The sequence below is a fragment of the Condylostylus longicornis genome, unplaced genomic scaffold, assembly GCF_029603195.1.
Source record: "Condylostylus longicornis isolate FDR11 unplaced genomic scaffold, ASM2960319v2 ptg000004l, whole genome shotgun sequence".
NCBI lineage: Eukaryota > Metazoa > Arthropoda > Insecta > Diptera > Dolichopodidae > Condylostylus > Condylostylus longicornis.
Genome location: NW_026577973.1, coordinates 4,099,059 through 4,116,970, shown reverse-complemented (window position 1 = coordinate 4,116,970; position 17,912 = coordinate 4,099,059). Strand labels below are relative to the sequence as shown.

The following is a 17,912-nucleotide window of genomic DNA, read 5'->3' as shown; positions in this document are numbered from 1 at the left end:
ATATTTAAATTCCTCGTATTAAAACAATGAACATATAAATTTTTTGGAAAGATCAGGACTCGAATCGGCCCGTTGATTTGCGGACCGATTTTACATTTTTCACCATTTTGAAGAAAATATTCAACTGATTTACTTGAAATTTCATATATAAGTTTTGCTCGATCATCCGCGAAACCTCCTAACTTTTGGAAGAAATCAGGAATCGGCAACTAGACGTTTAGTACGCGCCAAATATATATTTTTGTGTATATAAAGAGAAATAATCAACCGATTTCATTGAAATTTAATATTTGAATTCCTCGTATTAAAATGAACATGTAAATTTTTTTGAAAGATCAGGGCTTGAAAACTGATGTGCGGGCTGATTTTACATTTTTCCCCATATCTACGCAATGAATTGATGGAATTTCTTGAAATTCAATATTTGAGTTCTGGTTAACTGGCGAGCATTTCTGGGAGTTCGGGTAGCACAAAGCGAAACTCTACTAAGAGCCAAATTTCCATTTTTCTAGGTATGTTAACTATAAGCTTACTAATGTCCTAAAAATTGGAAAGAAGTATTTGACAGACATTTTTATAATTTATTGTGCGGTCGATTATGTGCTGACCACATAAAATTTTTTTTATTGCTATACTTTTTTTAGCGACCGAATTGCTTACAGTAAGGAAGGTTAAGAAGACTTACTTCCTTGCTTACAGTAAGGAAGGTGTTAGGTGGGAACACACTTCTTAATAATAGGGAAGCGTAAACAAATTATGTTTAGAGAGGTGTTGATCTGTCAGTCTGTCTGTCTGTGCACGTGCGTATCTCAAGTTCGGTTGAGCGAAATTTAATGAAATTTTATATGTTAGTTTCTTTTGGCTATGTCACGGATTGGTATGTATCAGATCTATGGGACTTGACGCTTTTGGGGGTAGTTTTAGATTGTTGTCCATAAACGTCCAGTTGCTGACATCTAATTTCTTCCGAAAGTTAAGAGGTTTCGCGGACGGTCGAATGAAGCTTATGTATGAAATTTCAATTGAACCTGTTGAATATTTTCTTCATAATGATCAAAAATGTAAAACAGACCCGTTAAAAAGTGCAAATAGTTTATTTCCACTTCCCTACCATGAAGAAGTGCGTTCCCACTGAAAACTCGATATCCAAAATTTTGTTGCAATCACATAAGCTACCTACTGTATACACAATGCGGTTGGTAAAAATTATTTAAATTGCATATTAAAGATTGAATATTTTGTGAAGTAAATATAAAATATAAAATAATTCAAGATTTTTTTAATGTGAAATTTTTCTGAAATGACCTTCTGAAAAATCTATATGATTGAACCCTTCTTGTGTTTAGTTGTGCTCATTCAACAAATATACTAGTGTTGTTTCAAAATAATTAATTGATTAATCAAAATTTCATTAACTTAAGCCTTGTGATCGTTTGTAGGAAACTTTATTATAATTGAATCATATTTTCCTTTTTATCTTCATGAACGTTTTTATTGAACCACAGAAAAAGGTATAATGTACAATAAAAAGATATATGTAAACACTTAAAGCAGAATGGTTATATGAATAGAGTATATAAACATTATTCACTGTTAGACGTAGCAACTTTAGCTACATGATGTTGTGTTTGTGAACACTTTTGTAAAATCTTTTCTTCTTCTTTTATCTCTCTGTTAAAAAATATTGAAAGCTAAATAATATATGTAGATGTAAAGCACATTTTTCTTTCAATACATTTAAAATAAAATCGTTAGAAATTTTATAATGAATTTATAAATTATAAGAAAATTTATAGTTTTTTTTTAACTAATTGATGGTTATTCTTCTCTGACAATAATAGAATCGTATATATGTATGTACTTATGTGTTATATTTTCTATATATAAATTCTATTATACATTTTTTATTCCAGAGAAAATTTTTAATGTCCTTGAAAACGTATTTATTAATTCTTTTTATAGAAGATACTTTCCAAAAGAATTATCATCCGCAATATAAATCAATATAAAATTCAGTTCCATACCTTTATATTAGTTATTATGGAAAAAAAAATATTTGAGTAGAGTTTTTCTTTTTTGATATTTAGAGCATAATATACCCACGTGTATGATATATGTAAATAATATGTAAATGTATGTGTACCTTATAATATCTATTTTGAAGTATTCTGTCCTTTCCATTTATAAAAGTCAATAAAAGATAGAAAAGAATCTTAAAAAAAGGTGAAAAATGTAAAGGTAAATTGTATGTGTTTGGGTTTATAATACGTACCTATATACAAAAAATAAATTATCTTTGTAAGAAAGGTCTTCCATAGGTAAGAGGACGATATCCATTTAGTTCTTTTTGTCCCTTTTCTTCCTAGTATTTTTTTTTTGCTTACAATTTTTATTTACTTCATAGGAACTTTCATATAAACAAACATTTCGTTGACCGGACTGGTTTAGTGTAAATACTGTTGGGATAAAATTTCGTTTAAACAAATTATTGATATATTCTTCCGTTATTCTTACAGTATGTTTCATATGATATAGAATTTATTTCAATATTCCTTAACAGTGTGACAGTCTAAAAAAAATTATTTGAAATAGAATTAGAAAGAAATAAATTAGTGTTTACACCTAAAATTATAAATTTGAATGATTAAACTAAGAGGAAAATATGTTTTTCGGCTTTTTAAAATTTTAAGAATCTACTAACTTTAACAATTGTTTTGAGGCCTTAAGAAAATAATTTTACCAAAATCAATGACCCTACTATGTAATTACACTTTGTCTTATATTTCTGACGTATCAATTTGTTCTATTTACAACGAATTTACGGCATTTTAAATTAATAATCACCCTGTTTTATTTTTTAGTAAATTATCTACGGTTTTTTATTTTTTGCTTTTACTTTCTTCTTTTGTTTATTTAATTCCATTTTAAGGGCAAAAATTTTCTTTCTTTGTTTTACCTTTTAAATTAGCGTACCTTTTTCGGTACCCTCATTTCTGAAAAAAAAATATATATCTATAATTTCTTTTTCCGGCAGTTTTGTGGTTGAAAATCTCAACAAAATACTATAGAAAAGATCTGCCTCAAATATTTAATAAAAACTGGGTATAAAAAATGAATTGAAATTTAAGTTTTAATTTTGGGTTAAAAAGAAAACCAAAAAAAAAAGCTCAAAACAAAAACTCTTCATTTCAAGTGCTTAAAAGATGTATGTATATCCAGTTAATATTTTGAAATTGCTCATTTTACCATAGCAGCACATCATTACAGAATTCACAGTATTATCGGAGCGAATATTAGAATGGAAATGCAAAAATAATGTTGATCTTATGCATTTGAGCGATTTTAATTAATAATTGAATTTTCATTTGCATATTTTTTAAAAATGTGAAATATAAATATGTGACATATGATGGAGGAACAAAGTTTCGACGACAATCGAATTTTGTCTACGTTATATAATGTTCAACCTAACAGATTTTAAATAAATTATTATATTGCTTAATATTGCTAAATAAGTTAAATTTATGATAATAAGTGATTTTGGATTTTGATACATTTTGTTGAATGGGTTTAATACTTAATCAATAATTTGTCAGTCAAGCCCTATAATTTTGTTATTGGATGAGTTATTGCCCGTCTTAATAGTTCTGTTTCCTAAAAATCTAATATGGGAAAATCTTTTATTATTAAAATAAAAAATTGTATGTATTTCAACAATGTATGTGCCATCATTATACGTCTTCACTACAAAAAATTTCAAACAAATCTCAATACAAGTTTTGAAAAAAATTAAAATCTCTAAAGCATAATATCGTCGGTTAAAAGGCAGAAAGCACTAAGTGCATTTTTCGAGAATTTGGATTTCATAGATAAATTAAATCAGAATAATATAATCTTTGTTGTGTCAAAAAATCATGCAAATCCAAAATATAGTTTATAAATCCGGAAATCAAAGAGACCAATCCCATCGCACTAATTGATTAGTTTTACAATTTTACGATTTTTTAAAATTGAATTTAGTCAAAACACAGTTTCCTGACTTAATGCTTTCTGCTTTTTAACCGACGACATACAGATATACAGCTAGAAAATTAGAAAAAGCAAAATACACTATCATATTTGTTTACGGAAGCCACCCATTTATATTGCAATAAAAATGACTCTTCAATTTAATAAATTTATACTCTTAAAATTTAAAGTCCTTGTTATTATTTATTCTCCATAATCTATATTCTTCTTTCTATGATTTTATAAATTCTTTACAATATACTTTTTAAAAGTTTGCCATTATAATTCAAAATATTTTATAAGGAGTGATGAAAAATTATAGCGAATTTGTAAATTTTGTAATATTTGTAAAATATTGTTATTATACCTAAAAATAAGAGTATGTAATATCCATATAAGTATTTCGATTTACGTACATATACAGAATTTTATGAAAATTGTATAATATTACGACACGTTATGACAACGTGTCAAAATAATTTCAGTACGTGAAAATATAAAGAAAAAAATAATTTGACAATGATTTTTTCGTTTGATTTTCTCCCGTATCTCTCATCAATTTTTAAAGTGATACCAAAAAGAATGATTATGCAATATTCGTATATTGTACAATTTTCGGTACAAAATTCAAATTTTCCCATTTCTCATTCTAAATAAATATTCGTATTCCAAGAAAAAATTTACATGCATATTTAGATTATATTGTAGGTATGAAATTATATGGGACCAAATACAATATAATTTTATACCATCGTACATATTTTATTTTAAATTCAAAATATTTTAAGTACTCAAATTTAATTTTTAGTCAATTGACAGTGAAAATTATTACAGAATATTAATAAAAAAGATTTCATATAATTTTTAATTTCAAGTTTTAATTTGAATTTTCGTTTTTCAGAAATTTATTAAAGAAAAATATTTTTCGTCGAATTTTACTGAAAATTTAACGGTTTATTTTTATTTCATAGAACATAGCGGAAAAATTTTAACTTTGAAAGTGAAAAAATTATTTATTTTGTAATTAAGCGAAGTTAAATTTTTGAATTTTTGTTTTGTGCTACAAAGTAACAGCAGATTATACCTAAACATAAAGTAAACGGAGACACCTTATAAGGATATGCAATTATTAAACTTGCAATGCGAATATTTTGTATATGTGTAATATAAATTTTTAGTAAAAATATATTAAAACCATTTGCATTGTAATTGGCAGAGTATTTCGGGCAAACCATTTTTTAAAATATTATGTAATTTTTTCATAAATAATTGACATACATTTCGCGGATTTTACAAAAATTGAAAGCAAATAAATTATTGGTATATTCGGAATGTAGACTACGGAAGCAATAACATCGAAATGGAAAAAGTATAGCTAAAATAAAAAGTGAAAATATCCAAATATCTAATTTGGAATTAAAATTGTGATTAGAGAAGTCGAAATTTTATTTTTTTTGACTTTTTATGCTTTCGATTTCTCACGGGAAATGAAAAAAAAAAAAATTATATGAAAAACGAATAGATAATAAAAATTTTTAATTATTTCTTCATCTTTATAATGAAACTCATATGTCTATGCGGTGAAGTATTTGTATACCGAAAATATTTTTTGCTCAGACATAGTTTAAACTTTCATATACTACAATTTTTTTTATCTCTTCTCTTTTCATTTGTCCACATTGTAAACCATTTTCAGAAGCGTTATTCTATTATACATACAAATAACACAAAAACCAGTTATCCTTATTTTGGTAGGGTCTAACAATAATAACATGAAAAAAATGAAAAAATAAAGGAGCATAAAGAATACAAGAAAAACGTAAAAGTGTGCTGGGGAAGGAATGGTAAAATATTACGCTTTAACTTCATTAAAATGTGATTCTTTCCACTTTGTTTAACCGCAATTTACAGGTCATTTTTGAGTTACTTTTAAATGTCACATTTTATTTTTTATTATTTTTTTTTATGCTTGCTCTTATTGTTCTTCGTCCTGTTTTTTTATTACACACTTTTTTTTTATTTTTTTTTTGGCATTTCTGTGTGTTCTTTTCGTTTATCAGTTTTGCTAAAGTCGATTGTTTCCGAGTTTTAAAAGCAATTTACTCGTTGTGTCATTTATTCATGATATTTGAACTTTAGAAATGGCGTTGTTCTTTTTTTTATTTTTGAATTTTTATTGTTTTTTTTTTTTTATTTAAACTTTATATTTTAGACACTTACCGTCTAACTTATGTCGGTATTTTTGGTTGTGATTTTGGTTACAATTTTACTTTTCATTTTATTTTCGTTGTCATGGATTTGTTAAGGATGAATAATATTATAATCTCGATAATCTGTTGAATATAAGTGAATTTTATTTTTTTTTGGTAAAAGTTTTTCTTTGAAAATTTCACAAAAAAATGGCAGAAATATACGATGTGTTTGTTTTTTTTTTTGCTTCTTCATCATACAATTTCCTAATAAAGGTAATTTAATGGCATTTATATGGCGATAATTGAGCAAAGTTCACCTTCAATTGTTAGATTTTTTCTTTTTATCAAAAGATAAATTTTCTTTTTTATTATTAAGTTATCGGTTGGAAAAATTTAATATTCAACAGGTGTATAATAACATTAAAAAATGTTACGATGATAATTTAATTTAATAGAAATTGATATTTGTGACCAGAAATACTGTTACATATGGTCACTAGAAAATTTTTTGTTTTCAAATTGAAGGATACCAGTTGAAGGATTGAATAATACGTTTATTTATAAATTGAAGAACTGAATTATATTCTTTATATCTTATATGGAAGGGTCAGCATAGGAAGTGGAAGGCAATCTTAATCGAAAATCTAATGGAAATGGAAATTTGTAAATTTTTTATTACATTTGATTTATTTTTTTTTTTGTTTTCGCCTTCACACTGCTTGTTATTGGTTTGCTAAGAAATTGTCTTTATTTATTCAGAACAAATAATTAGAATTTCAAGAAATAATCAAATCTTTTTTTAAATAAATTAGAGTGTTCACAAAGTGACATTGGTATGTTTTTATAACCAAAATAGCTTTATTGCGTTTTTAATAAATTCTTAATAAAATTTTCACTAATTTTATTAAAAATGTTAAGATTTCCAAAACTACGTTGAAATTGGCAATTGAAGTAACGCTTATTAAAATAATTACATTACTGCACTGTCTTGATATTGATTTCTTTTGATCATTTAAATTTTAATGCAATAATTTTTCACGGTATATGTATGTAGGTATATTATATAATTTGTATTGAACGTATTAAAACAATTCATATATTTTCGCATTAATTAAAACTATAATTTTTATACACTTTCCATTTTTTCCGTTTCAGTTTTACCTAAAGGACATCCAATAATTTGGACAGATCAAAATCATTATGAGCCGGGCGACATTTTAAGAGGAAATTGTACATGTCCACCATCACGTCCCAAAGCTGTTTTAACATTCACATTAAATAATATTCTGGTATGCAATTTATTTAATTATTTTTAAATTTAGAACAAAAATAACTTTACTCTATAACAGTTTAATTTTTTCGTTCTAAAATTTAGTTATAACTTTCTGTACATTTAAACTGTTTCTTTTAGTTTAATGAAATTTCAAATTTTATAATACAAAAATCAAATAATCATAATATAATTATAAAATAAAAACAAAAAATATAGTAAAATTAAAATAAATTATTTTATTTTTATTTTTTTTAAATAAAAGTTTTTCTATGCATATACGCGAATTCGTTAATTTTTATAGCTATTTTTTTTTTTCATAAATTTTAAAATAACTATCCTAGAACAATTTATTTTAATTAACAGAAAAGTTTATTAACAAAAATTGTATATTTTAACATATGTAAATTGTTTAACGTGCTTAAGCACTGCAACTGTAATTATGTAATATTTAAATGGAGATACAAAATAGGAAGCAAAAACATCACAGCAATAATATGGTAATTTTCTTTCCATAACAACTAACAATTTGTAAGCAAATAATTATAAATAATGTTAGTAGCGAATACTTCTGGTCTTTATGAACCTACTTTATGGTTTTGATAGTAAATTTATTAAATGCTAAATTTTAAAGTTTCATAAAGAAAAACGTAATAATAACCAACTCAAATTCGAAAATAAATACCACATAATAACCACATTTCGAAAAAATATTTTCACTTAATATATAATCAAAATTCGTTAGTTCTTAAGACCTTTAATAAAGTTTGTTAACTTTTCATTTACCTCCAATAATTTTCGTCAATCAAAAATTTTCACCTTAATTAACGTTCCTATGAAACAATAAATAACTTTTCGAAATAAAACTGGTTTTAAGTAATGTTTAATTCCAACAACCATTTTGTTATTCAAGTTTTTATTTTGAAATGAACAAAAATTATGCTAGAAGGCGCAAGATCATAGACGAACAGAATTTTTTCTAATTTTTCTAAAAATTTGCTAAAAATATTTTATATTTCTGGAACTAGATATAAATTACTTTTAACAGTTTGCTTGAGAGTTCGCACAGAAAGCAATGTAACGTACATATATATATTGCTTTAAAATTTTTAGCAAAAATGTTAAGGTTTTTCATTATTTCTGTTATTTTCTTTCCCATTAGTATTGAAAGTAAAATCATGCTCTTCTAAATTAAAACAATGCCACTGACACAAAATTCTAATTGACATGCATATTAAACCATAATATATTTCATTTCAATTTTATACGAGTATTGCTATTATTGTTTGAATTAATATGTTGTTATGTTATTTATACAAATTATGACATAGTATAACATAGTACGATGTTATATCAAACAAAATAATTTTTTATTGCAAATTATATTTTTCAAACTGAATTTAAAACACCTTAATTCTGAAATCGCAATTGAATAAAACTTAATTCCCATTTTAAATTCCCAGGGAAACTCAGCAATACGAAATTCTATTTATATACACGAATCACAAAAAATGTTTCTTAATATTTCATTTATAAGTACGCGTCAGCACTGAAATCTCATATGTGTATGAACTGCACAAATACACGAATTTTAATACAATGTAGAGTATGTGCGTTATATGTTTGTATTGTATAAACATATAGCATAGTATACAATGAAATATTGTTAATAAAATAATAAGAAAAAAAAAAAAATAAAGAAAAACTTGTGCGGCAGGATTCTCTACGGTTAGTGAAAAATTTAAATTGAAATAAATTGACATGAACATGGCATGTGTTTGGTTGAATTCTCTCTGCTTCTAAAAATTAAAATGATTTTTTAATTACATTTGAATAATTGAAAGTAATTTTAAAAAGTGAAAAAGTTAAAATTTTATAATATTAATAATATAATTTACGTACATATATGCATAATTTTTATTCAAAATAATTATAATATAATTATTATGGAAAAAAAATACTAGTTCATGAATTCTAACATGTTTTCATCTGTGTTTGTACAATATATATCTATATACTACAATGTTTATATAGGTTTGTTATTGTAGGTCTTTAAGAGTAAAACTTTATACGAGGTTTATAAATAAACTCACATAATTATTTAAAATATGATTCTAATACACATATCATTTTTGCTTTCCCGTTGAAGCGAAAAATTCATTCAAAATTTCTATAAAATTAGATAGAATAAAACAAAAATTTAACAGGAACGTATGTATAACAAATGCTCTCACGGTTGTCATCGCAATTTAATTGTGCTGCTTTAAAAATTTATGTTTAAAATCCTTTCAAAACTATATAGTTAAAATAATTTTAAAGTACATTTCAACATTATTTTGTGTTATGCTAAGCATACTACATGAGTTAATCAAGTTCTGTTTCCTTTTTAGCTTAGAACTCTTATTGTGTCTAATTAAATGCAAACATAAACGTTTATTTTGCTACAATATGTAAAACTTTAGTTGAATATTAGTGTTATTATTAATTTTTTGGGAAAAATATTAATAACGAGAAAAAATAGAGTTGACCGTGTCAAATCTATGATACTCGTACGAATTTGTTATCCTATGTCCAAGTAAATATGCTATTGCTGACCATGGGACAGACTAAGATTTTAAGTTTATATATAGCTATATCAATTTATTCAAAATTTCAGTACTGTGTTTTCAATGTTTTCTAAGATATGGCCAAATTGCTATTAATATTGTATGGCAGCTACCAGAAAGACCCAAGCAATTTCAACGATTTTTATCAAACACATTGGCCCTACTATCACAGCTTTTATAGTTTGTGATACATAGTCAAATAAATTTTGAAGTTGTATGGCAGCTACCCGAACCAGTACCCCAATCATAGCCAATTTAAATAGAGTTCTGACATTTACTATAATAAATCATTTGTTAAAATTTTTTGAACTTACCTCAATTAGTTTTTGAGTTATCGTTGGAACTGACGGACAGACAAAGGAAGATCAACTCAGAATTCGACGCTGATCAAAAACATACACTTCAGTCTACATCTCAGACCATTATTATTTAGCGTTACAAACGGTAAGACAAATTTAATATACTCTTCGAACATACGTTCATAAAGGTAAAAAATACTGAATTAGAGAGAAAGAATACTTTGGATTTTAAAACATTAAAAATTGTTTTTTTAAATTTGGTTACTTCCGAATACTTGGGGAAAATATTTTCCGTTTGGTGACCTGATAAGCATATAAGGCATTTTTTATATGTAAGATTCAAAGTTTAATTTTTGAATTAAAAATAAAAATTTTAATTTATCTAGCAATATTAGCGTCCTTATTTTTATTTACAAAATTCTATAAATTTTGTTTAAAATTTTTATTGCATGCAATTAAGAATGTTGATTTTACATTGATTTTTATTCTTTTCAGTTTCAATATATCGAAACTTTTTAGAGACCTGTGAAATTCTATTTGATTGATTTTAAATTAGTTGTATTTATGTTCTAAAACTTTCTTACATAACACATTTCATTCTTTTATGTTATAAAACGAAAATGATGAAACAATTCTACTTAAAAACTCAGTAAGTACCTATCGAAGACATTTGTTGTTTTTGTTCTAGATATTTTTTTTGTTAAATTATATAGAACAATATAAAATATAAAAATAAAAAAGTTGTATATAGTAGGAAAGATATCCTACTTAAAAATAAATCCTTTTTTTATTATTATATGAAAGTGTAAGATAAAGAAGGGGGTTTTTAAAGCGTTTTAAAAATAAATGAGTGCTAAACTGTAAATAATATAATGAACTGAGTTTTTAGTTTTGAAGAGTTTTTTCTAGAATTCCTCGTAAATCATTCGTTCCTGTTTTATAAAAATCTTTATAATTGTTCAGTAAAATATTGCCTTAGTGAAATTGACCATACCGTTTGTGTTGGTTCTGCAACGGTCTGACGGAACGCATTCTTTGTGTGTTACCGACAATGGGCGTCAGAAATTGTAATTGTTTCAAATGCTTTCTCAGCATTGAGAAACTAGAAGAAGAGGGTTAATGTGATATGTTCTTATGCATATATCTACGTCTACCTAAACCTTAACTTTGTCTGCCTAATTAATTACAGTCCCTGTTTTATTCGTTCTTTATTGTAATTTCCATTAAGCTTAATGTACTAAAATTGTAATCATTCTGAACATAAGTTGATTTAAAAATTATTCATATTTTTTGATAGTTATTGGTGATTTGTGTGCAACAATTTTTATAAATCTTTGTGCTTCAGTTTTAGCAACAAATCTTTAACATTTCAAATTTCAAAGCTAAATGAATTATTTAATTTTATAAACTGTTTTATGGATTCCTATAAAATTTAATATTTGACTACATTGAACATCAATAGACATCAATAAAGGTTTACGAATCTTATTTTTCTGAAAAAGAAAATTTTCAACAATTTTAAAACTTTATTTTACATTTTTAAAATTAAAAAAATTACCTATTGTAAGGAGTTTTCTATGTATACCATACTATTTATACTATAAAAAAAGTTGTAAAAGTTCTTGTTTTATTGTATAAATTTAATTCACATATAGTTTAATGCAAACAGTATAAAAACAAATCAGATTCACTTAAGAAGAAGATATGTGTGTTTGATTTTGTGAGAGATGAGACTTTAAGAGTGGGTTTTTAATTTAATTACAATGTTTCCTTTTTTTCCGTATTTAATCTTTGCTTTATTCTTTCTCGCTATTTCAATATTTAAAGATTTAATGCATACTTTAATCTTAATTTATATTAGGTTAAAAATATTCAGATTTAATTTTTTTTTACACTTTTACTCAAAGTTATTCTAGTAAACGCGTAATAGCTAATGTGAATAAATTTAAACATGAGAATAATGTATGTTTGTATGTAAATGAATTAAACCAAATTTTTCATTTTGCATAATATGCATTATGCAACCCAAGTTTTATGTGTGTATTTTACGTTCACAAAATCAATGTGGGTTTTTTTGAAAATTTTAATTGAAATTCTTTATAACTTGTAGTTTATAAAAAATGTTAAAAGTACATAGAATTTTATACAGCTGCACATGCATATATACAGTATATACACATACATGATGTTATGTAGATTGCGGCTTCAATATAACTATTATTGTGTAGTATGTGAAAATTCTAAATGAGGAAAGAAATGTTATATTGAAAAAACTTATTTCTTACAACAAAAAAACAAAAATTCATTTTTTTTTAAATATTAAAAAATGTTTTAAATTTAATTTTTTTTATTTTTAATGTTGTTCAACAATCAGTGGGTGAATAATATTTGAGGTGGATTAATGTAAAAAAAGTTTTTCTCTTAATTTCAAATAATTTCAATCCGAAATATTTTAGTTTTAATATTGCTAATAGCTTTCAAATATTTTTACGCGCTGAAGGTCAAAATATTATGTTATTTAGGATTATGTTAGTTATTATTTCAAATATTATCCAATAAAATTCTTAAACTGAACAGAAATACGAATTTATTCGAAGATGTTTTGTCAAATTTTAATATTAATGATAGACGATTTTCGACGGATATTTTAAATAGACCTGATTTTCGCCTGCAATTCAGGTGTCAAATTCCGCTCTACTCCTCTTCAGTTTAATTTGATTTTCTTAATTGATTATACTTAAAATAATATTTTACAAAGTTTCTGCTGCACTAAGAATCAAAACACCAACGAACTTTATTGAATAAATTTATTAGAAACAATGCAAAAAGTATATAAAAAATCGTGATAGCATCTCGTCAACGTTTTATTGTTAAAAATTCATAACAACGTCTTTTGGTGATTTTGTAGTTAATAAAAATGTTTAAAGTATGTATTTACGTAAGTACTTCATACTACAACAATCTATATGATTATTTTAAGTAAACCATTGATTTCAATATCTCAATAAATACTTGAAGATAAAAACCATTCAACTAGTCTCCCAAATCATTTGGCTTAACATAATCTGGTGCTTTTGTTGGAAATATGAATGTTAAAAAACTTAGTTCTGGAAATATAAATAAAATTCTATTGAAGCTTTGAAAAATAACAGCCGGCTTATTAAAGTATTTTGAAGTTAATAGAATATTATATATTATTTTCGAGAGACCTCTTTTCTTGTACACATTTTCAGAATCTCATGCAGTACTGCAAATTTTCCTTCTTGCAAAGCATGTATAATAATTACCTGTTACAACACAGAGTTACTGATAAAATTGCTAGTGACAAAATGTTGCTAATAATATATTATAAAAAAAAAATTAAAAACTCAACTTTTCGCTTTAGTTGACAAGTGGATTTTCTTTTTGTATATTTTATATACTTACATATATAAACTATGTAAGTATATTATATTTTTTTGTTATGCATTTATTACGTGGAAAATTTCTTAAATTATCCGAAAGACGAAGGAATTCATTAAAATGTAATTAACTTAGAAACATTTTTTTTTTTTGCAAGATTATTTTTCATTTTATTCGCTTTCATTAAAACACACACACTTCCACATAAATAGTGTTATACTTATATATAATATTATAGAGCTACATTTATCTTCTGCTTAATTTCACTCTCATACTCGTTTGTAAAAAAAACAAAACCAAGGTTTTTCTTATTTAACTTTTAATAAAATTTCCCTTACGTTAAAGGATTTGTAAAAAAACCTGTTATACTTTTGAATTAAAAATAAAAAATCGTTTAAATTAAAACTTAAGAAAAACACAATTTTAAGATCGTAATTTTAGTAGGAAATCATCCAATAAATTTATGACTCCTTTAATTTTTAAAAATTTTCCATTTATTTTAATTCATGTCAGTGTTTTATACAATTTGGTCAACTTTATAGAAAATTTCTGCTCGACAATATTAGCCGCTTATTTTTTTATGTCGACAAGAATAAATCAGTTCCAATTTTATATTAAGATAATATCGTACAAAATTTCTAATTATACATATACATATGTATGTACATACATAAAATTTTGGGTACCAAAATGCATATATACAATATTTAAATCTAATTTGGAAAAGTAGCTGAGTTTAGTTTAACTCAACCAGATTAGAGATTATAGCTATATTATAAGGACTGGAGGACATTCAATTCGATGGCAGACTTTAAAATCAGAAGTTTTCCTGCGAAAGATGTACACAATATAGTTCCAAAAATTCAATTGATTTCTTTTAGACTTTACTCAAATAATTTCTAAAACAGTCGTAGGAATAAAATATTTCAAAACAAGTGCGTGTATACAATACAAAAATGTTTTGCTGGTGCGTATGGTTATGTGCGTAGGCATACAATATCCAATACTCGCAGTTCGTTTTGGTTCGAGCAAATTTGTAATTAAAATATTAAGGTAAGAGAATTTTTTTTTTGTTTTATTTTTTTTAAGTCATTTATTTCTTTTTTTTTTGTTAAGTCTGTTTCCGTAATATTTATTTGTCATTCTTAAAAAATGTTAATTTAATTGTGGTATAAATGCGCGAAGATATAGAGGGAAATGAAAAAAATGTATATATATGTAAATTTATAATGAATGAAAAATTTCATTTGAATTCATTAAAAAAAAAACAAAAACGACAAATAATAAGAAATAAGAAAAATTAACTTCGCAAAAAATTAAAAAAAAAATTTACGAAATAAAAAAAAATTAACAAAAAAATTGTGTAAAAGAAAAATATTCTTTAGAAAATCACTGTGAATTTTCTTTCATTTGACACGTCTACATAACAAACATTTTTTGTTTGTTTTTTGGTTTCTTTCGTTTTTTTTTTTTTTTTCAAAAATACCGCGCGTATACAGTTCCGATGATTTTTTTTCTCTTATTCTGGGTAGGTACCTACTTGCATATATTTTCTATTCTTATATACATAATGCTTATTTGATCAATATATTGCACTTAATAGACCAAGATTAATTCTAGTACCTCAATTTTACAAAAGTTCGGATTTAAATCTAGAAATATCCATTGGTTGACTTAACTGTCTGTTCGCCAACTTTGTAAACTTTCATTTGAAAACGGAAAACTAACTGGGAACTTGATACTTGACGTAGATGTATGTTTATTTTTAATGGTAAGTAACAGGAAATAAATAAAATTGACTTATTCTCGAAATTTTTTGTACAGTATGTTCTCGAAAGAGATGCAAAAAATAAAGCTTTCAGGGAAATTTTACATAAATTTTATTATACTATGCATCTTTTGAGGTCTTCTCTAATATATGTATGTGCGATATAAATTGTGCATATACCAGAGAAGTACCGTGTTATAATATCGGAATTTTACAATATTACACTATATTGAAAATTAGGCACGTACCACTTATATCAGACAATCAATCCAATCACATTCATCATATTCTACTCTAAATTCTTTTACTTGTACAGATGTATAATGTAGATATGTATACATAATTGTAATGAAATGAGGAAACGGAATGTACTACGGAATGCTTACCTTAAATAAAAAAAAATATATATATATTTTTTTCATTTTTGTCATTTTTACGCTTATTTTTTTTTTTTATTTTTTTTTATTCGTTAATCTTGACAAATTGCTTAAACATCGTTTTCCTTGAAATTGAATCCTTGTAGAGCTTAAGATTTTTTACTTTGCTATTTATTATTGTTCTTGCTATTTTTATTGTAATTTTTTGCCTTTACTTTTTTGAGCTCAAGGAAATTCATTAATAAAGATTTTCTGAGCTCTAATTACTTCATGTTGCTGATGTTGCTGCCTTATACAAATATTATATAGGTTATATTAAAATGTACTTACATAATATATATTTAGCAAAAATGAAAATACAAAAATTTATGCATATAATGTGTATGTAAATATGTTTTTGTGAAAACAAAAGTTTGAGAATGAAGTAAAAATGCATGAAAATTTTATTCCACATTTTCCAATTAGATAAAGTGGAAACATGAAATATACACATTTTTTTCGATATTCGTACGAAAAAAAAAATGTAAAATGAAGTTTATTAATTTGAGATTTATGTATAACAAAGTATATAGATATTCGAAGTAAATAATTTTTCTACGCGTACCTATATAAAGAAAAACCTATGTATCTACATACATATAAACAACTTTTGTATTAATGTTCTTCTTGATTATTGTTTTAAAGTGTTCTTTTAATTTGATAATTCAATTTAAATTAATTCTGGAAAAATGTAATATAAAATGATTAGAAAATAAAATTTGAATAGAAAACCAAAAAAAAAGAAAATAAAAAAATATGAATAAAATTGAAACTAAGTCAAGAAATGAATTTTATATTAATTTAAAATTATGTTTTAAATGTCGGTAAAATAAATTCTCATTTTCCTTTTGGTCTCTGGAAAAATCATAATTAAATAATAATTTTAATTAATTCTAAATTAAAGAATTTAAACTAATTAAAAATTTATGCTTCTAAAAGAAGAATTGTCTAATGAAAATTTCATTAGACAATTTCGTTTTAAAAATTATGCCGCATTTTGAAAATTCCAAATTATGACTATAGGGTATTCTATGTCCTTGTATTTGAAAGTTATATAAAAGAAAATTTCGTAATGATAATATAAGATAGGGGAAAATTCTTTTATACACCTACTTGGATTTTTTGGGAATATACATGTATTAGGAATATTCACATAAACATTAAAATCTATTTATGTAATAATGTTAAAGCTTTATATAGTGTTGGAAAAAATATATAAATAAAAGAGAAGCAGCTAAAATAATAATTTTCTTTAAATATTAAATTTTGTTTAAGTTCTCGAAATAAAATGGGTATTTTATCGATTTGTGATTTATAATACATATAAATTGCAAAAAAACTTAAAATTTTATTACGAAAAATATGTATGTATAGCTTGGTTATAATATGTAGCAAGCTTTGATTAACTGTACGGTATAAATGTACTTTGTTAACATTACAAATTTTAATTTTTTTTATATTAACAAATTTTTAAAATTATTTCAACACAATATCAATCAGAAAAGCAGTAGCTGATGATAAAAAATTTGGAAAAACTAAAATTTGCGAAAAGTTTAAAGCTTTTCTTAACTACATAGCGTTATTTTTAGAAATATACTGGGCCGCAGTGCTACCCAAATATTTTTATACCAAAAATTAGATCTTGCGTGATGGTTTGAAAATTTTTTAAATCGTTATTTATTGAAGTAAATATGAAAATTCTGTTTAGATACACCATTTTGGTCGAGACTGTATTTATGTATTGGTATTATTTCACAGAGCCATCAGTTTGTGTAATTCTTGTTTTTCGTTTCAGTATGAAGAAGTCTAAGACAAATGCTTTACTTTCATGTATTAATGAGATATACTACCATTGTTATTACAAAAGAAACCTGTCGTATTGTGATAAATCTAAATGCGTTTAATTTGATTAAAGACTGAACTTTATATTTTAATTATTATATAGCTAGAA

At 24.6% G+C, this 17,912-nt stretch overlaps 1 protein-coding gene across 1 annotated transcript in view; it reads left to right on the top strand.

The window, feature by feature from the left end:
* The window catches only part of LOC129612600 (uncharacterized), a 149,137-nt gene that overhangs the window by 24,646 nt on the left and 106,579 nt on the right, over positions 1–17,912 (top strand). The window contains exon 4 of the mRNA XM_055526293.1: positions 7,356–7,489. Within this exon, the coding sequence (XP_055382268.1) occupies positions 7,356–7,489 (134 nt within the window). The remainder of the gene's footprint in view (positions 1–7,355; positions 7,490–17,912) is intronic.